Source organism: Oncorhynchus gorbuscha, linkage group LG06 (assembly GCF_021184085.1).
Source record: "Oncorhynchus gorbuscha isolate QuinsamMale2020 ecotype Even-year linkage group LG06, OgorEven_v1.0, whole genome shotgun sequence".
NCBI classification, from domain to species: Eukaryota; Metazoa; Chordata; class Actinopteri; order Salmoniformes; family Salmonidae; genus Oncorhynchus; species Oncorhynchus gorbuscha.
Genome location: NC_060178.1, coordinates 33,229,067 through 33,242,058, shown reverse-complemented (window position 1 = coordinate 33,242,058; position 12,992 = coordinate 33,229,067). Strand labels below are relative to the sequence as shown.

At 42.1% G+C, this 12,992-nt stretch overlaps 1 protein-coding gene across 1 annotated transcript in view; it reads left to right on the top strand.

Moving 5' to 3' along the window:
- clocka (clock circadian regulator a) overlaps window positions 1–12,992 on the top strand; it is a 60,456-nt gene that overhangs the window by 24,831 nt on the left and 22,633 nt on the right. Inside the window, exons 3-5 of the mRNA XM_046353025.1 lie at window positions 7,556–7,620; window positions 7,879–8,123; window positions 8,233–8,324. Coding sequence (XP_046208981.1) covers window positions 8,305–8,324 — 20 coding nt within the window. The 5' untranslated portion in view covers window positions 7,556–7,620; window positions 7,879–8,123; window positions 8,233–8,304. The remainder of the gene's footprint in view (window positions 1–7,555; window positions 7,621–7,878; window positions 8,124–8,232; window positions 8,325–12,992) is intronic.

Below are 12,992 nucleotides of genomic sequence, written 5' to 3'. Positions count from 1 at the left end.
TTCCATGTCCTTCCCATTATCCTTCATGCCTCCCTCTCTCTTCTTTTCCTCTTGTCTCACTACTGCCCCAGAGAAGCCCGGATGCATTTGCCAACTGTGTAATTGGCTTTTGAATGTTGTGATATGCTGGTTAGGGACTTGATTGGCTGTTCAGGGCTCATTGTGACTTTCTCTGCTCAGTGGTTGGCTGCTCAGGGTTTCATGGTGACTGAAAGTGCTCTGTTATTGGCTGCCTGTGGAGCTGTGATGAAGTTAAAGGGGAAGGAAGAGGAAAATAGGTCATTGTGTCAGCGGATCAGTGAAGCACTCAGTGACCTCATAGTTATACAAGCACAGCCTTTAGCTGTAGCTACAGCTAGTGTTGCTGCTGCTACTGCAACTGTTGTTATTTTAGAGGAAATAGAAATGTTGCTGTAGCTTTTTAACCCTAATCCTACTCCCTATCATTCCTCTGCTCTCACGTCATGCTCTGTCTGCATGTTTTTCTTCGTGGCAATTCCAGTGTTATGGACTTGCACGCAAAAAGAATTTACAAAAAATATACATTTAAACTTTTATGTGTGTATAATAGCCCTGGGGGGGTGTTTATACCCAAAAAGCTAACTTCTAAATATTGGCATGTTGGAGAATTAAAGCAAATACGAAGCGTTATGGATGTTGTTTACAAGCTTTTAGAGGAGACTGAACATATTAGTGAAAGTCTATACGTCTTAACATGGATAGCCATTTCGAAGGAAAGGTTTGGCTGAGCACAAAAACAATTTTTTAAAGGTTGTCATTTCCATTATTACTTTAGAGACGAAAAATGACTTACGGATGTTACACCCTCCGTTATGGTTGTTACAGTCTGAAATAGACAATCAAATTAGAAAAATATCCGCAAAAGGCATAGTAACTTATAGGCCCGGGCGGCATTAGTATTTTACTATACAGTATATACTGGTATTGATGCACGCACCGGTTTCAGTTTTACTTTACTTTTTATAACGGTATTTCAATTTGTAATGAGATACACCCCTCCAGCGCATGTAACGTCTTTCTATACTTTACTCCGTTTCCTAATTGAGTCGTCTCTCCCGCTCCTCCTGGATGCCGCTTCCCCATACGCTTCCTATACAAAACCCTGCACCCTACGCTTCCTATACAAAGCCCTGCACCCTACGCTTCCTATACAAAGCTCTGCACCCTACGCTTCCTATACAAAGCCCTGCACCCTACGCTTCCTATACAAAGCCCTGCACCCTACGCTTCCTATACAAAGCCCTGCACCCTACGCTTCCTATACAAAGCCCTGCACCCTACGCTTCCTATACAAAGCCCTGCACCCTACGCTTCCTATACAAAGCCCTGCACCCTATCACTCGAGCACTTGCAGGCAGTTAACCCACTGTTCCTAGGCCGTCAATGAAAATAAGAGTTTGTTCTTAACTGACTTGCCTAGTAAAATAAAATACAAATAAAATATACAGTGCATTCGGAAAGTATTCAGACCCTTTCCCCTTTTCCACATTTTGTTACATTGCAGCCTTAATCTTAAAATTGATTATATGGATTTTTTTCCTCATCAATCGACACACACAACCCCATAATGACAAAGCGAAAACAATAAAATAAAAAAAACTTATTTACATCAGTATTCAGACCCTTTGCTTTGAGACTCGAAATTGAGCTCAAGTGCGTCCAGTTTTCATTGATCAAAAATCAGTGAGATGTTTCTACAACTTTATTTGAGTCCACCTATTGTAAATTCAATTGATTGGACATGATTTGGAAAGGCACCCACCTGTCTATATATGGTCCCACAGTTGACAGTGCATGTTAGCGCGGAAACCAAGCCATGAGGTCGCAGGAATTGTCCGTAAAGCTCCGAGACAGGATTGTGTCGAGGCACAGATCTGTGGAAGGGTACTAAAAACTTTCTGCAGCTTTGAAGGTCGCCAAGAACATATTGGCCGCCATTCTTAAATGGAAGAAGTTTGGAACCACCAAGACTCTTCCTAGAGCTGGCCGTCTGGCCAAACTGAGCAATCAGTAGAGAAGGGCCTTGGTCGGGGAGGTGACCAAAAACCCGATGGTCACTCTGACAGAGCTCCAGAGTTCCTCTAGTGTAGTAAATGCAGAGATGGTAGTCCTTCTAGAAGGTTCTCCCATCTCCACAATCAGGCCTTTATGGTAGAGTGGCCAGAGGGAAGCCAATCATCAGTAAAAGGCACATGACATCCCACTTGGAGTTTTCCAAAAGGCACCCAAAGGACTCTGACCATGAGAAACAAGATTCTCTGGTCTGATAAAACCAAGATTGAACTATTTGGGTTGAATGCCATGTGTGTCACGTCTGGAGGAAACCTGGCTCCATCCATACGGTGAAGCATGGTGGTGGCCGCATCATGATGTGGAGATGTTTTTCAGCTGCAAGGACTGGGAAACTAATCAGGATCGAGGGAAAGATGAACGGAGAAAAGTACAGAGAGATCCTTGATGAAAACCTGCTTCAGATAGCACAAGAATTCAGACTGGGGCGAAGGTTCACCTTCCAACAGGACATCGACCCTAAGCACACAGTCAAGACAATGCATGAGTGGCTTCTGAATGTCCTTGAGTGGCCCAGCCAGAGCCCAGACTTGAACCCAAACATCTCTGGAAAGACCTGAAAATAGCTGTGCAGCAACGCTCTCCATCCAACCTGAAAGCTTGAGACGATGTGCAGAGAAGAATGGGAGAAACTCCCCAAATACAGGTGTGCCAAGCTTGTAGCGTCATACCCAAGAAGACTCGAGGCTGTAATCGCTGCCAAAGGTGCTTCAAGAAAGTGCTGAGTATGGGTTTGAATGCTTATGCAAACATTTCTAAAAACCTGTTTTTGCTTCGTCATTATGGGGTATTGTGTGTAGATTGACGAGGGGAAAAAACCATTTAATCATTTTTAGAAAAAGGCTGTAACATAATCAATGTGGAAAAAGTCGAGGGGTCTGAATACTTTCCTAATGCATTGTAACTCTGTAAAATCTTTGAAATTGTTGCGTTTATATTTTTGTTCAGTGCAGAGTCACAGTGCAGTTATCACAAAATGTAAACTAAGCAAAAAAAGAAACGTTCTCTCACTGCCAACTGCGTTTATTTTCAGAAAATGTAACATGTGTGAACATTTGTATGAATGTAACACGATTCAACAACTGAGACATAAACTGAACAAGTTCCACAGACATGTGACTAAGAGAAATGTAATAATGTGTCCCTGAACAAAGGGGGGGGGGTCAAAATGAGAAGTAACAGTCTGGTGTGGCCACCAGCTGCATTAAGTACTGCAGTGCATCTCCTCCTCATGGACTGCACCAGATTTGACAGTTCTTGCTGTGAGATGTTACCCCGCTCTTCCACCAAGGCACCTGCAAGTTCTCTGACATTTTGGGGGGGGGGGATGTCCCTAGCCCTCAGCCTCCGATCCAACAGGACCCAGACATGCTCAATGGGATTGAGATCCGGGCTCTTTGCTGGCCATGGCAGAACACTGATATTCCTGTCTTGCAAGAAATCACGCACAGAACGAGCAGTATGGCTAGTGGCATTGTCATGCTGGAGGGTCATGTCAGGATGAGCCTGCAGGAGGAGTACCACATGAGGGAGGAGGATGTCTTTCCTGTAACGCACAGCATTGAGATTGCCTGCAATGACACCAAGCTCAGTCCCATGGTGCTGTGACACATCGCCCCAGATCATGATGGACCCTCCACCTCCAAATCGATCCCGCTCCAGAGTACAGGACTCAATGTAACGCTCATTCCCCTTCGACGATAATTGCGAATCCGACCATCACCCCTGGTGAGACAAAACCGCGACTCGTCAGTGAAGAGCACTTTTTGCTTGTCCTGTCTGTTCCATCGACGGTGGGTTTATGCCCATAGGCGACATTGTTGCCGGTGATGTCTGGTGAGGACCTGCCTCACAACAGGCCTACAAGCCCTCAGTCCAGCCTCTCTCAGCCTATTGCAGGCAGTCTGAGCACTGATTGAGGGATTGTGCTTTCCTGGTGTAACTCTGGCAGTTGTTTTTGCCATTCTGTACCTTTCCATTAGGTGTGATGTTTGGATGTACCGATCCTGTGCAGGTGTTGTTACACGTGGTCTGCCACTGCGAGGATGATCAGCTGTCCGTCCTGTCACCCTGTAGCGCTGTCTTAGGCGTCTCACAGCACGGACATGGCAATTTATTGCCCTGGCACATCTGCAGTCCTCATGCCTCCTTGCAGCATGCCTAAGGCACGTTCACGCAGATGAGCAGGGACCCTGGGCATCTTTCGTTTCTTGTTTTTCAGAGTCAGTAGAAAAGCCTCTTTAGTTAGTGTCCTCAGTTTTCATAATTGTGATCTTAATTTCCTACCATCTGTAAGTTGTTAGTCTCTTTTTGAATATATTTGTTTTATTTCACCTTTATTTGACCTTGTAGGCCAGTTGAGAACAAGTTCTCATTTACAACTGTGACCTGGCCAAGATAAAGCAAAGCACTGCGACAAAAACAATGACACGGAGTTACACATGGGATAAACAAACGTACAGTCAATAACACAATATAAAAATCTGTATACAGTGTGCGCAAATGAAGTAAGGAGGTAAGTCAATATAGAGGGCAATAGTGGTGAAGTAATTACAATTGAGCAATTTACACTGGAGTAATATATGTGCAGATGAGGATGTGCAAGTAGAAATACTGGTGTGCAAAAGAGCAGAAAAACAGGTAGGTAGGTAGTTGGTTGGATGTGCTATTTACAGATGGGCTATGTACAGCTGCAGTGATCGATAAGCTGCTCTGACAGCTGATGCTTAAAGTTAGTGAGGGAAATATAAGTCTCCAGCTTCAGCGATTTTTGCAATTCGTTCCAGTCATTGGCAGCAGAGAACTGGAAGGAAAGGCGGCCAAAGGAGGTATTGGCTTTGGGGATGACCAGTGAGATATACCTGCTGGAGCGCGTGCTATGGGTGGGTGTTGTTATCGTGACCAGTGAGCTGAGATAAGGCGGAGCTTTACGTAGCATGGACTTATAGATGACCTGGAGCCAGTGGGTCTGGCGACGAATATGTAGCGAGGGCCAGCCGACTAGAGCATACAGGTCACAGTGGTGGGTGGTATAAGGGGCTTTGGTGACAAAATGGTTGGCACTGAGATAGACGAGTAGAGTATTTGAAGCTATTTTGTAAATGACATCGCTGAAATCGGGGATCGGTAGGATAGTCAGTTTTAGGAGTGAGTGAATGAGACATTGTTGCGAAATATGAAGCCGATTCTAGATTTCATTTTGGATTGGAGATGTTTAATATGAGTCTGGAATATGAGTCGGTGTCCAAAAGTACCGATTTCCGATTGTTATGAAAACAACTTGAAATCGTCCCTAATTAATCGGCCAACCTCTAGTTAACACAGTGTCCAAAGAAGGGCCAGATGTATACAGAATGGAGTCGTCTGTGTAGAGGTGGATCAGGGAATCACCCGCAGCAAGAGTGGCGTCATTGATATGTACTTTAATCAGGAGAACAGTTTTCAGTTGTGCTAACTAACATACTTGCAAAAGGGTTTTCTAATGATCAATTATCCTTTTAAAATGATAAACTTAGATTAGCTAACACAACGTGCCATTGGAACACAGGAGTGATGGTTGCTGATAATAGGCCTCTGTACGCCTATGTAGATATTCCACAAAAAAATCAGCAGTTTCCAGCTACAATAGTCATTTACAACATTAACTATGTCTACACTGTATTTCTTACTGCATCTGATCAAATTTGATGTTCTTTATAAAATGTGCTTTTCTTTCAAAACAAGGACATTTCTAAGTGACCCCAAACTTTTGAACGGTAGTGTATGTCTCATTTGCATATCTTGTTACATTATGTGTCTATATTCAACAGGTAAAGGTTACTTTTGATATAGGCCTATATAAAGAGAAATAATTACCTATTAGGGTGTGGTGCCTGTCCTTGTATACTATTCACACTACCTGTAAATATGCAATCCTAAGGAACTAGAGCTGGGCGATATGGCCATATCACAATATTTTTCATATGACGGTTTTTGATGTTTTTTAAATATAAAAAATATATATATATATATAAAGTTCTAAATATGCTTTGAGTAGATCATAAAAGAGAAGTCTGATGTTTGCTGTGATAAAGCAGTCAGAATTTCACTGCACCTTTTTAAACTTGCTGTAAATTGTAAATACATTTGATTTGAACGGATTCTGTTTGAAGAATATTTTCTGCTGGGTATTTTGCAATTATCTGTGTCAGGTCTTGTGGAACCTCCGTTAGGTGCATGCCTGTAATCGTTAATTGAAGAGGGGAAAATAGCTTAACATTGTCAGGGCTGCCTGGTGGGCTAAATGTGCAGCAGTGGCTCAACGCACCGTCATAAAAACTACATTCAAAAGTTCGATGTTTTATTAAGTTAAGAATTTCAAATGCCATGGTATATCCTTTCTGTAACAATGTCACATGGATAACTGAATTGAATTTAGACAGCTTTTTCATTGTTAAAATAAGCCCATTTTTTTCTCTCTCAAATTAACACACAACAAGTGATTGAATACCGTTTGTTGCCATCCCTCGCTTATACCACTGTACGTGAACACTTACGTTTGACATTTTTTCAATATTTATTCCCACTGGAGAATGACCATAACTTTCCAATTCTGTGCACGTTATTTTATAGTTTTGACAGATGAAATGGATATTTAACGACATCACCAGCTGTGTCAATGCGCCCTTGTTGCAAGGCTACATAATGTGGATAGAAACTTGCTGCTGCTTACATACATGGTCACGTTGAGAGTTCATTAAACCTGTAACCTTATGTTATGGACAGAGACCTTATTCTCTGTGTGTTATGTGATGTGTTTGTGTGTGAGAGCCTGTGTGTCATTCTGCCTGTGTAGGTCAAATGTATCTGTCACATGCAGAGAGCAGCAAAATGGGCATAGCTGAAAGTCAACGGCCGGTGACACTGGCCCGCCCCCCCCTTCTATCAGGCACTCCTCTCATTCACCTAGACACTCAGCCACAGCCACCACACCCCAATGTCTCGGTTTCGCTCGTTCTATCCTAAAATGTGTTCGTAGTTAAAAAATGTGTCAAACACCAACTCTGATGGTTTGTTCTATCCAGGTATTGCAGTCTGTTGAGTCAGAATGGGAGGAATCCTGATACTGGTCATTTTAGGAAAGCTCGTCATTGGTGATTTTCTATTGGTCAGTCAAGCTCTACTGTAGACGTCCTTGCATTGGCAGAAGTAGGTATCATTAGGACCGCTAACCAGTTTAAAGACTATGGCCGGTGTCTAAACAAGGATTTTATCATGTCAGTTTTTGGTTGCGTACGTGTGGCTGTTGTGACCCATCTGTCTCTTTGAATCAGCTGTTCCATCATCATGTGTCATCTCTAAGGGTATAAGGTTATATGTGCGTCTGTATGTAAGGTTATTTGTGTGTCTGTTTTCAGGGTATAATGTGGGTGTGTGTTTGTGTATGTTTCAGGGGTATAATGTCATGTGCCTTTTCTTATTTTAGATCTGAGAAGAAAAGGGTATCTTCTAGTCCAGTGCTGTAGCGACTCCAGACCAACCATGTGATCGGTAAGTGCTTTCCTCTGCTCTGTACTAACCAGTGTGATTTACAGCCAGTCCCAAATTGACCCCTAAACCCTTCCCCTCCTAGGCACATGAGAAATATACCGCCACTGATAGGCTAGGTGGAATTTTCTCCATGTAACATTTCTCCAATCATTCATTTCAGACGGACACAAGGACCTAGGGTACACAAGTACCTTTGGAATAGAAAAAATAGAAAACTCCAAAGGTTTACTAATGTAATGTCTTCTGTTTTGTAACCAGTTAGAGCATCCGATGTAGCTGTCATGAGGTACGTCCACAACCGAACCCGGCGGAAAGCTCAGCTCAGAAAGGACCCGTTGACAACCGCTGGCCTTTGACACAGGATCCTCTCCGTGACTCTCGTAACAAACCCTCTCCCCTAGTGGGCACATAGACCTCTGCCATCACCACAGTGTCTCCTCACAGAGTGGACCTTCATCCTACACCACACTCCTCATCCTCCCACATAGTCGGCTAGACAGGAGGTAAGGTTGGGCTGTGTGCTGCTGCGCTTCAGGGATGGAGGCTGTGGACTATTTTTTTGTTTCAGGCCAGGTACTGTAATTTCACTGCTAATCTAGTTTTATCTGGCAGGTTAATTCACAAATGTCTACCTCACGATTAAAAGGCCCCTCTCCACCACTGCGACCCTGAACAGGCTACAAGATGACTTCCAGCATAGGCGGGTGAGTCAGTCCACCACTCTCCTCCTACCCCTGAGAGAAATAAATATCCTACCTTACCTGCTCGTCAAACTGGTAACCTAGACGGTGTCTCTGAAATCACCTGTGGTTAAAAATCCTTAAGTATTTTTTACATTTTCATCTGTACTTCACCTTGGCTGCACAGAGTCCCCATGGTGATTTCAAGCAACATTTTGGTGGACCTTTAGGTGTGTGTGACTGACCTGTGTGTGGGTGGACTCTGGCTCGGCACCTGTTTTAACTGGCTGGCTAGCTGAGTGACAGCGGAAGTGTCCTTGTATCCTACCAGCACGCGATCTCCCGCCTTAACCCCAGGATTAGTATACCACTCAGCCCCGCTCCATTTTGAGTGGGTTGTGTTTTCTTTTCTCTCTTCCCCCAGTGTGGTGTGTGTGTGTGTGTGTGTGTGTGTGTGTGTGTGTGTGTGTGTGTGTGTGTGTGTGTGTGTGTGTGTGTGTGTGTGTGTGTGTGTGTGTGTGTGTGTGTGTGTGTGTGTGTGTGTGTGTGTGTGTGTGTGTGTGCCGTCTTATGCAAGGGAGGGGCCTCTCTATTGGGCACCACTGAACTCCCCCTCTACTGTCATGTGGGTTGTCTAATAATTCGACTTAATGTGTTTAGCTATCAGGAAAGGTATGTTGCTGTAAATGAGAATGTGTTCTCAGTCAACTTACCTGGTAAAATAAGGGTAAAAAAAAATGAAGTAGTGAGTGGAGTTACAAACTATACTAAACAAGATAAATGTCTTACCTGTGCTGTTTTCCACACACATAGCTACGTTTAGCCTACTTGGACACCGGCTTCCCCACATTTCCCACTCTCCCACGCTGAAAAGCCTGAACCCACAGGGCTCTTCTCGCAGGCTCTATTTCCCTATGTGGGAGCATTGCAAACCGTAGGGTTGGGATTTTATATCTGGTAACATCTACATTGAACAACACAGCAGCTTTTCGTCATGCTTTGTTATTTCTGTATAGCTAAAAATGGATGATGAAGTTGGCTCTTTTACACTGGGGTCAATGGCAAGGAATGTTTGTTTTCGTGAAGTTGTGGTTGAGGGGAATTCTTTATTATTACATGAATATCGACTCTTGAGTGTTCTTTGCATTATTTAAGAGGCATATCCTTTTGATAGAAGATTTTTCGAATGAATGAGACTTTCATGTTTCACATCTCAGTTGAATTGATTTGATTTGCTTTGAATTGAAATGATACTTCCTTAAAATGAAAATTCATTTCAAACTCTGCTTCCTATGAGATGTGTCCAATTCAAATTCATTGTTTGAAATGAATTAAATTCAGATATTCCAAATGGACCCCAACCCTGGTATACTGTCCCACCAGGCAGGGATATACTATACCTTGCCAGGTTGTCATTGGTAAATGAGAAATGGTTCTTAATGAACTTGCCTTGTTAAATACAGTGTCTTCAGAAAGAATTCACATCCCTTTACTTTTGTCACATTTTGTTGTGTAACAGCCTGCATTTAAAACGAATTACATTTAGATGTTTTTGTCACTGGCCTACTAACAATAAGCCCATAATGTCTTTTGAAATGTTTATATTTATTTATAAAAAATAACACGCTGAAATGCGTATAAAATAAGTATTCAAACCTTTTCTTATGGCAAATCTAAATACGTTCAGGAGTAAAAATGTGCATGACAAGTCACATAATACATTTCTTGGGCTCAATCCTTGTGCAATAATTGATTTTTGAATGACTACCTCATCTCTGTACCGCACACCTGTAAGGTCCCTCAGTCGAGCACTGAATTTCACAGATTCAACCACAAAGACCAGGGAGGTTTTCCAATGCCTTGCAAGAAGGGGAGCTATTGGTAGATGGGTTAGAAAACAAACATTGGATGTCACTTTGACTGACGTTGAATGTCTCTTTGAGCATGGTGAAGTTATTAAATACACTTTGGATGGTTATTAAGACACCCAGTCGCTACAAAGATACAGCCGTCCTTCCTAACTCAGCTGCAGGAGAGGAAGGAAACCGCTCCGAGATTTTACCATGAGGCCAAAGTTGACTTTAAAACAGTTCCAGAGTTTAATGGCTGTACTAACCTAATTGACAAAGTGAAAAAAAGGAAGCCTGTGTCGTGTCTTTGGCATCCATTAAAAGTGAACTGTTATTTTATCAAATCAATTCTCTGTCATTTTTGCAAGGTGATTAAACTAATCATGTAAATGTAATTAACTAGGATGTCGGGGCACCAAGGAAGATCTTCCAATTACAAAGTTATCATTTTCCTAATATAACTCTTCAGATATTTTAATATCTGATTAATGTGTCTACTAATTATAGAATTATTCTTTACCTAACGTTAGTCTCATTGCAAACGTCGTACATTGTTGGTTATCTGCACGAACCCGGCCTTTACTATGGATCATCCATACACCAATTGTCTTAATCATTTATTTACCAACTAACTAAATAGTCACCGAAATGCATAAACAAACAGTTATGGTTACAAGGAAACCTCCCGGGCGGTTCCCTAGTGGGCTAAGCCGGTATGACGGCTTGGTGGACAAAGAGAAGTAGGTGTGGACTGAGAACAGGCGGAAAAGAACAAAGGGCTCACTACACACAGTACTACTATAATTATATTAATTGAAATGCTAATCCTTTGCACATGAACGCTCACTCATTCGGGAATAATTGTAATCAATATATATATTTACACCCAGTGCGTCGTCATGATCTCTGTTGGAATCGTCAGTTCTTCTGTTGGAGAGTCAGTTCATCATCGTCTCCCTCCCTACTTCCCTGAAGATCAAAATCTATCGTGGTTAGAATGGATACTTCAGAGTACCATTCAGAAATGTTCTCATAGATTAGATGTTTTGTCGGTCTTCACATCCCAGGTTGACATCATTTCTAGCTGCAGACTAGTAATTATTATCTAAGATTTGCTCTTAGTCTGTAGGGATCGATAGTCTCAGAGTTGAACCATTTCCAGCCGTGTAGCCAATGCTGCACGTAGTATGGTTAGGAATTCAGCAACCATTACAACCTTACCTTATACTGAGATTTTTTGTGGTCTGAAGAGGATTTCCTTAGGAGGGGTTTTTATTCGTAACAATAGAAAAGTAGGTTCTATGACGCCAGGTAATGTCTGCGCTCACGGGGGCGGGCCAATAACTTAGTTAAACTTTAAAGGGAATACAATTCTCTCACATTAAAGGTTTAACATCAAATTACATCATTTCACAAATAATTTCATCTTTACTCATTCATTTTATACAAGAATTAGATGCAAACCCCATAATTGAGAAATGCACACATTCAGAGATAGTTATGTGTGTTTCCTGTACTCTCTGAGGTCACCAAATGAAACATACTCGTCATACCCGCCCCTTAAGTGTCCACGGAACATTCCCACCTTCTCACAAGTGGATATTTTGTTTCAAATTTCCATTTTGGGGATTTAGGAGTTTGTCATGTGAAATCCTTTGTTCTTTCTCTGTGTCTCTCTTTCTGCATGGCCAGGGGGAGAGAGTCTCCACCAGGAATTTGAGAGAGAGAAAGAGAGAGGTCATTACACCTGTACAGAATAAGAAATAGTCCAAATCATGCATCCTGTTTGCAACAAGACACTAAAGTAATACTGCAAATACTGGCAAAGCTATTAACTTTTTGTCCTTTTTGTCCTGAATAAGTGTTCAGTTTGGGTCAAATCCATTACAATGCATTACTGAGTACCACTCTCCACATTTTCAAGCATAGTGGTGGGGATGCTTGTAGTCATTAAGGACTGGGGAGTTTTTCAGAATAGAAAAAAAAATGGAATGGAGCTAAGCACAGGCAAAATCTTAGAAGAAAACCTGGTTCAGTCTGCTTTCCAACAGACACTGGGAGATTAATTCACCTTTCAGCAGGACAATAACCTAAAACACAAGGCCAAATCTACGCTGGCGTTGCTTACCAAGAAGACAGTGAATGTTCCTGAGTGGTCGAGTTACAGTTTTGACTTAAATCTACTTGAAAATCTATTCACACTTTGACCCTCTTTGGCTGCTACTTAAAGAAATAAATGTTAAGGATTTGTGAGGATCGAAAACACAAAGACCAGCACAACTGCTATAAAAATACCTCTTGTCAAAAGTCTGTCGTTAGATTGTGAAAGGTATGTTGATAGTTTGTCTCAAGTATTTTGACGGTGGTTGTGTTTGTAAGTAGGATTTTTGTGAGCATCCATCTTACTCATTGTCCCTTGGTTTCAGAGGAGAATAGTGTTTTGCTGCCACACGGTCCTCTGTAGTTCCGCCTCCTGTAAGGCAGAGGTTAGAGCTGGCCACACACTATTAACAACACTATTAACACCAGCTTAAATACACAATCCTCACGTTTTACATGGCACCACAGTAAAACACTGCCAGCTTTAGGTGGCCTAATTTAATAGTGCTCTATGGGTGGAGATTCATTTATTCATGTGGCATCTTTATGGGCAATTTGTTATTGATCTGATGCCTCCAGCAAGTTGGAATGTAAATATCAGTCCCATTCATTCTCATATGAGAGCAGAGCCTGGCTGTACTTATCTGTCAGTGGATGTGTGCTTGTTTTTACTGTATCTTTATTGCAGCATTTGTTGTTTTGATATGAAACCATCAGGTTTCTACATTGTTGATGTTCATGG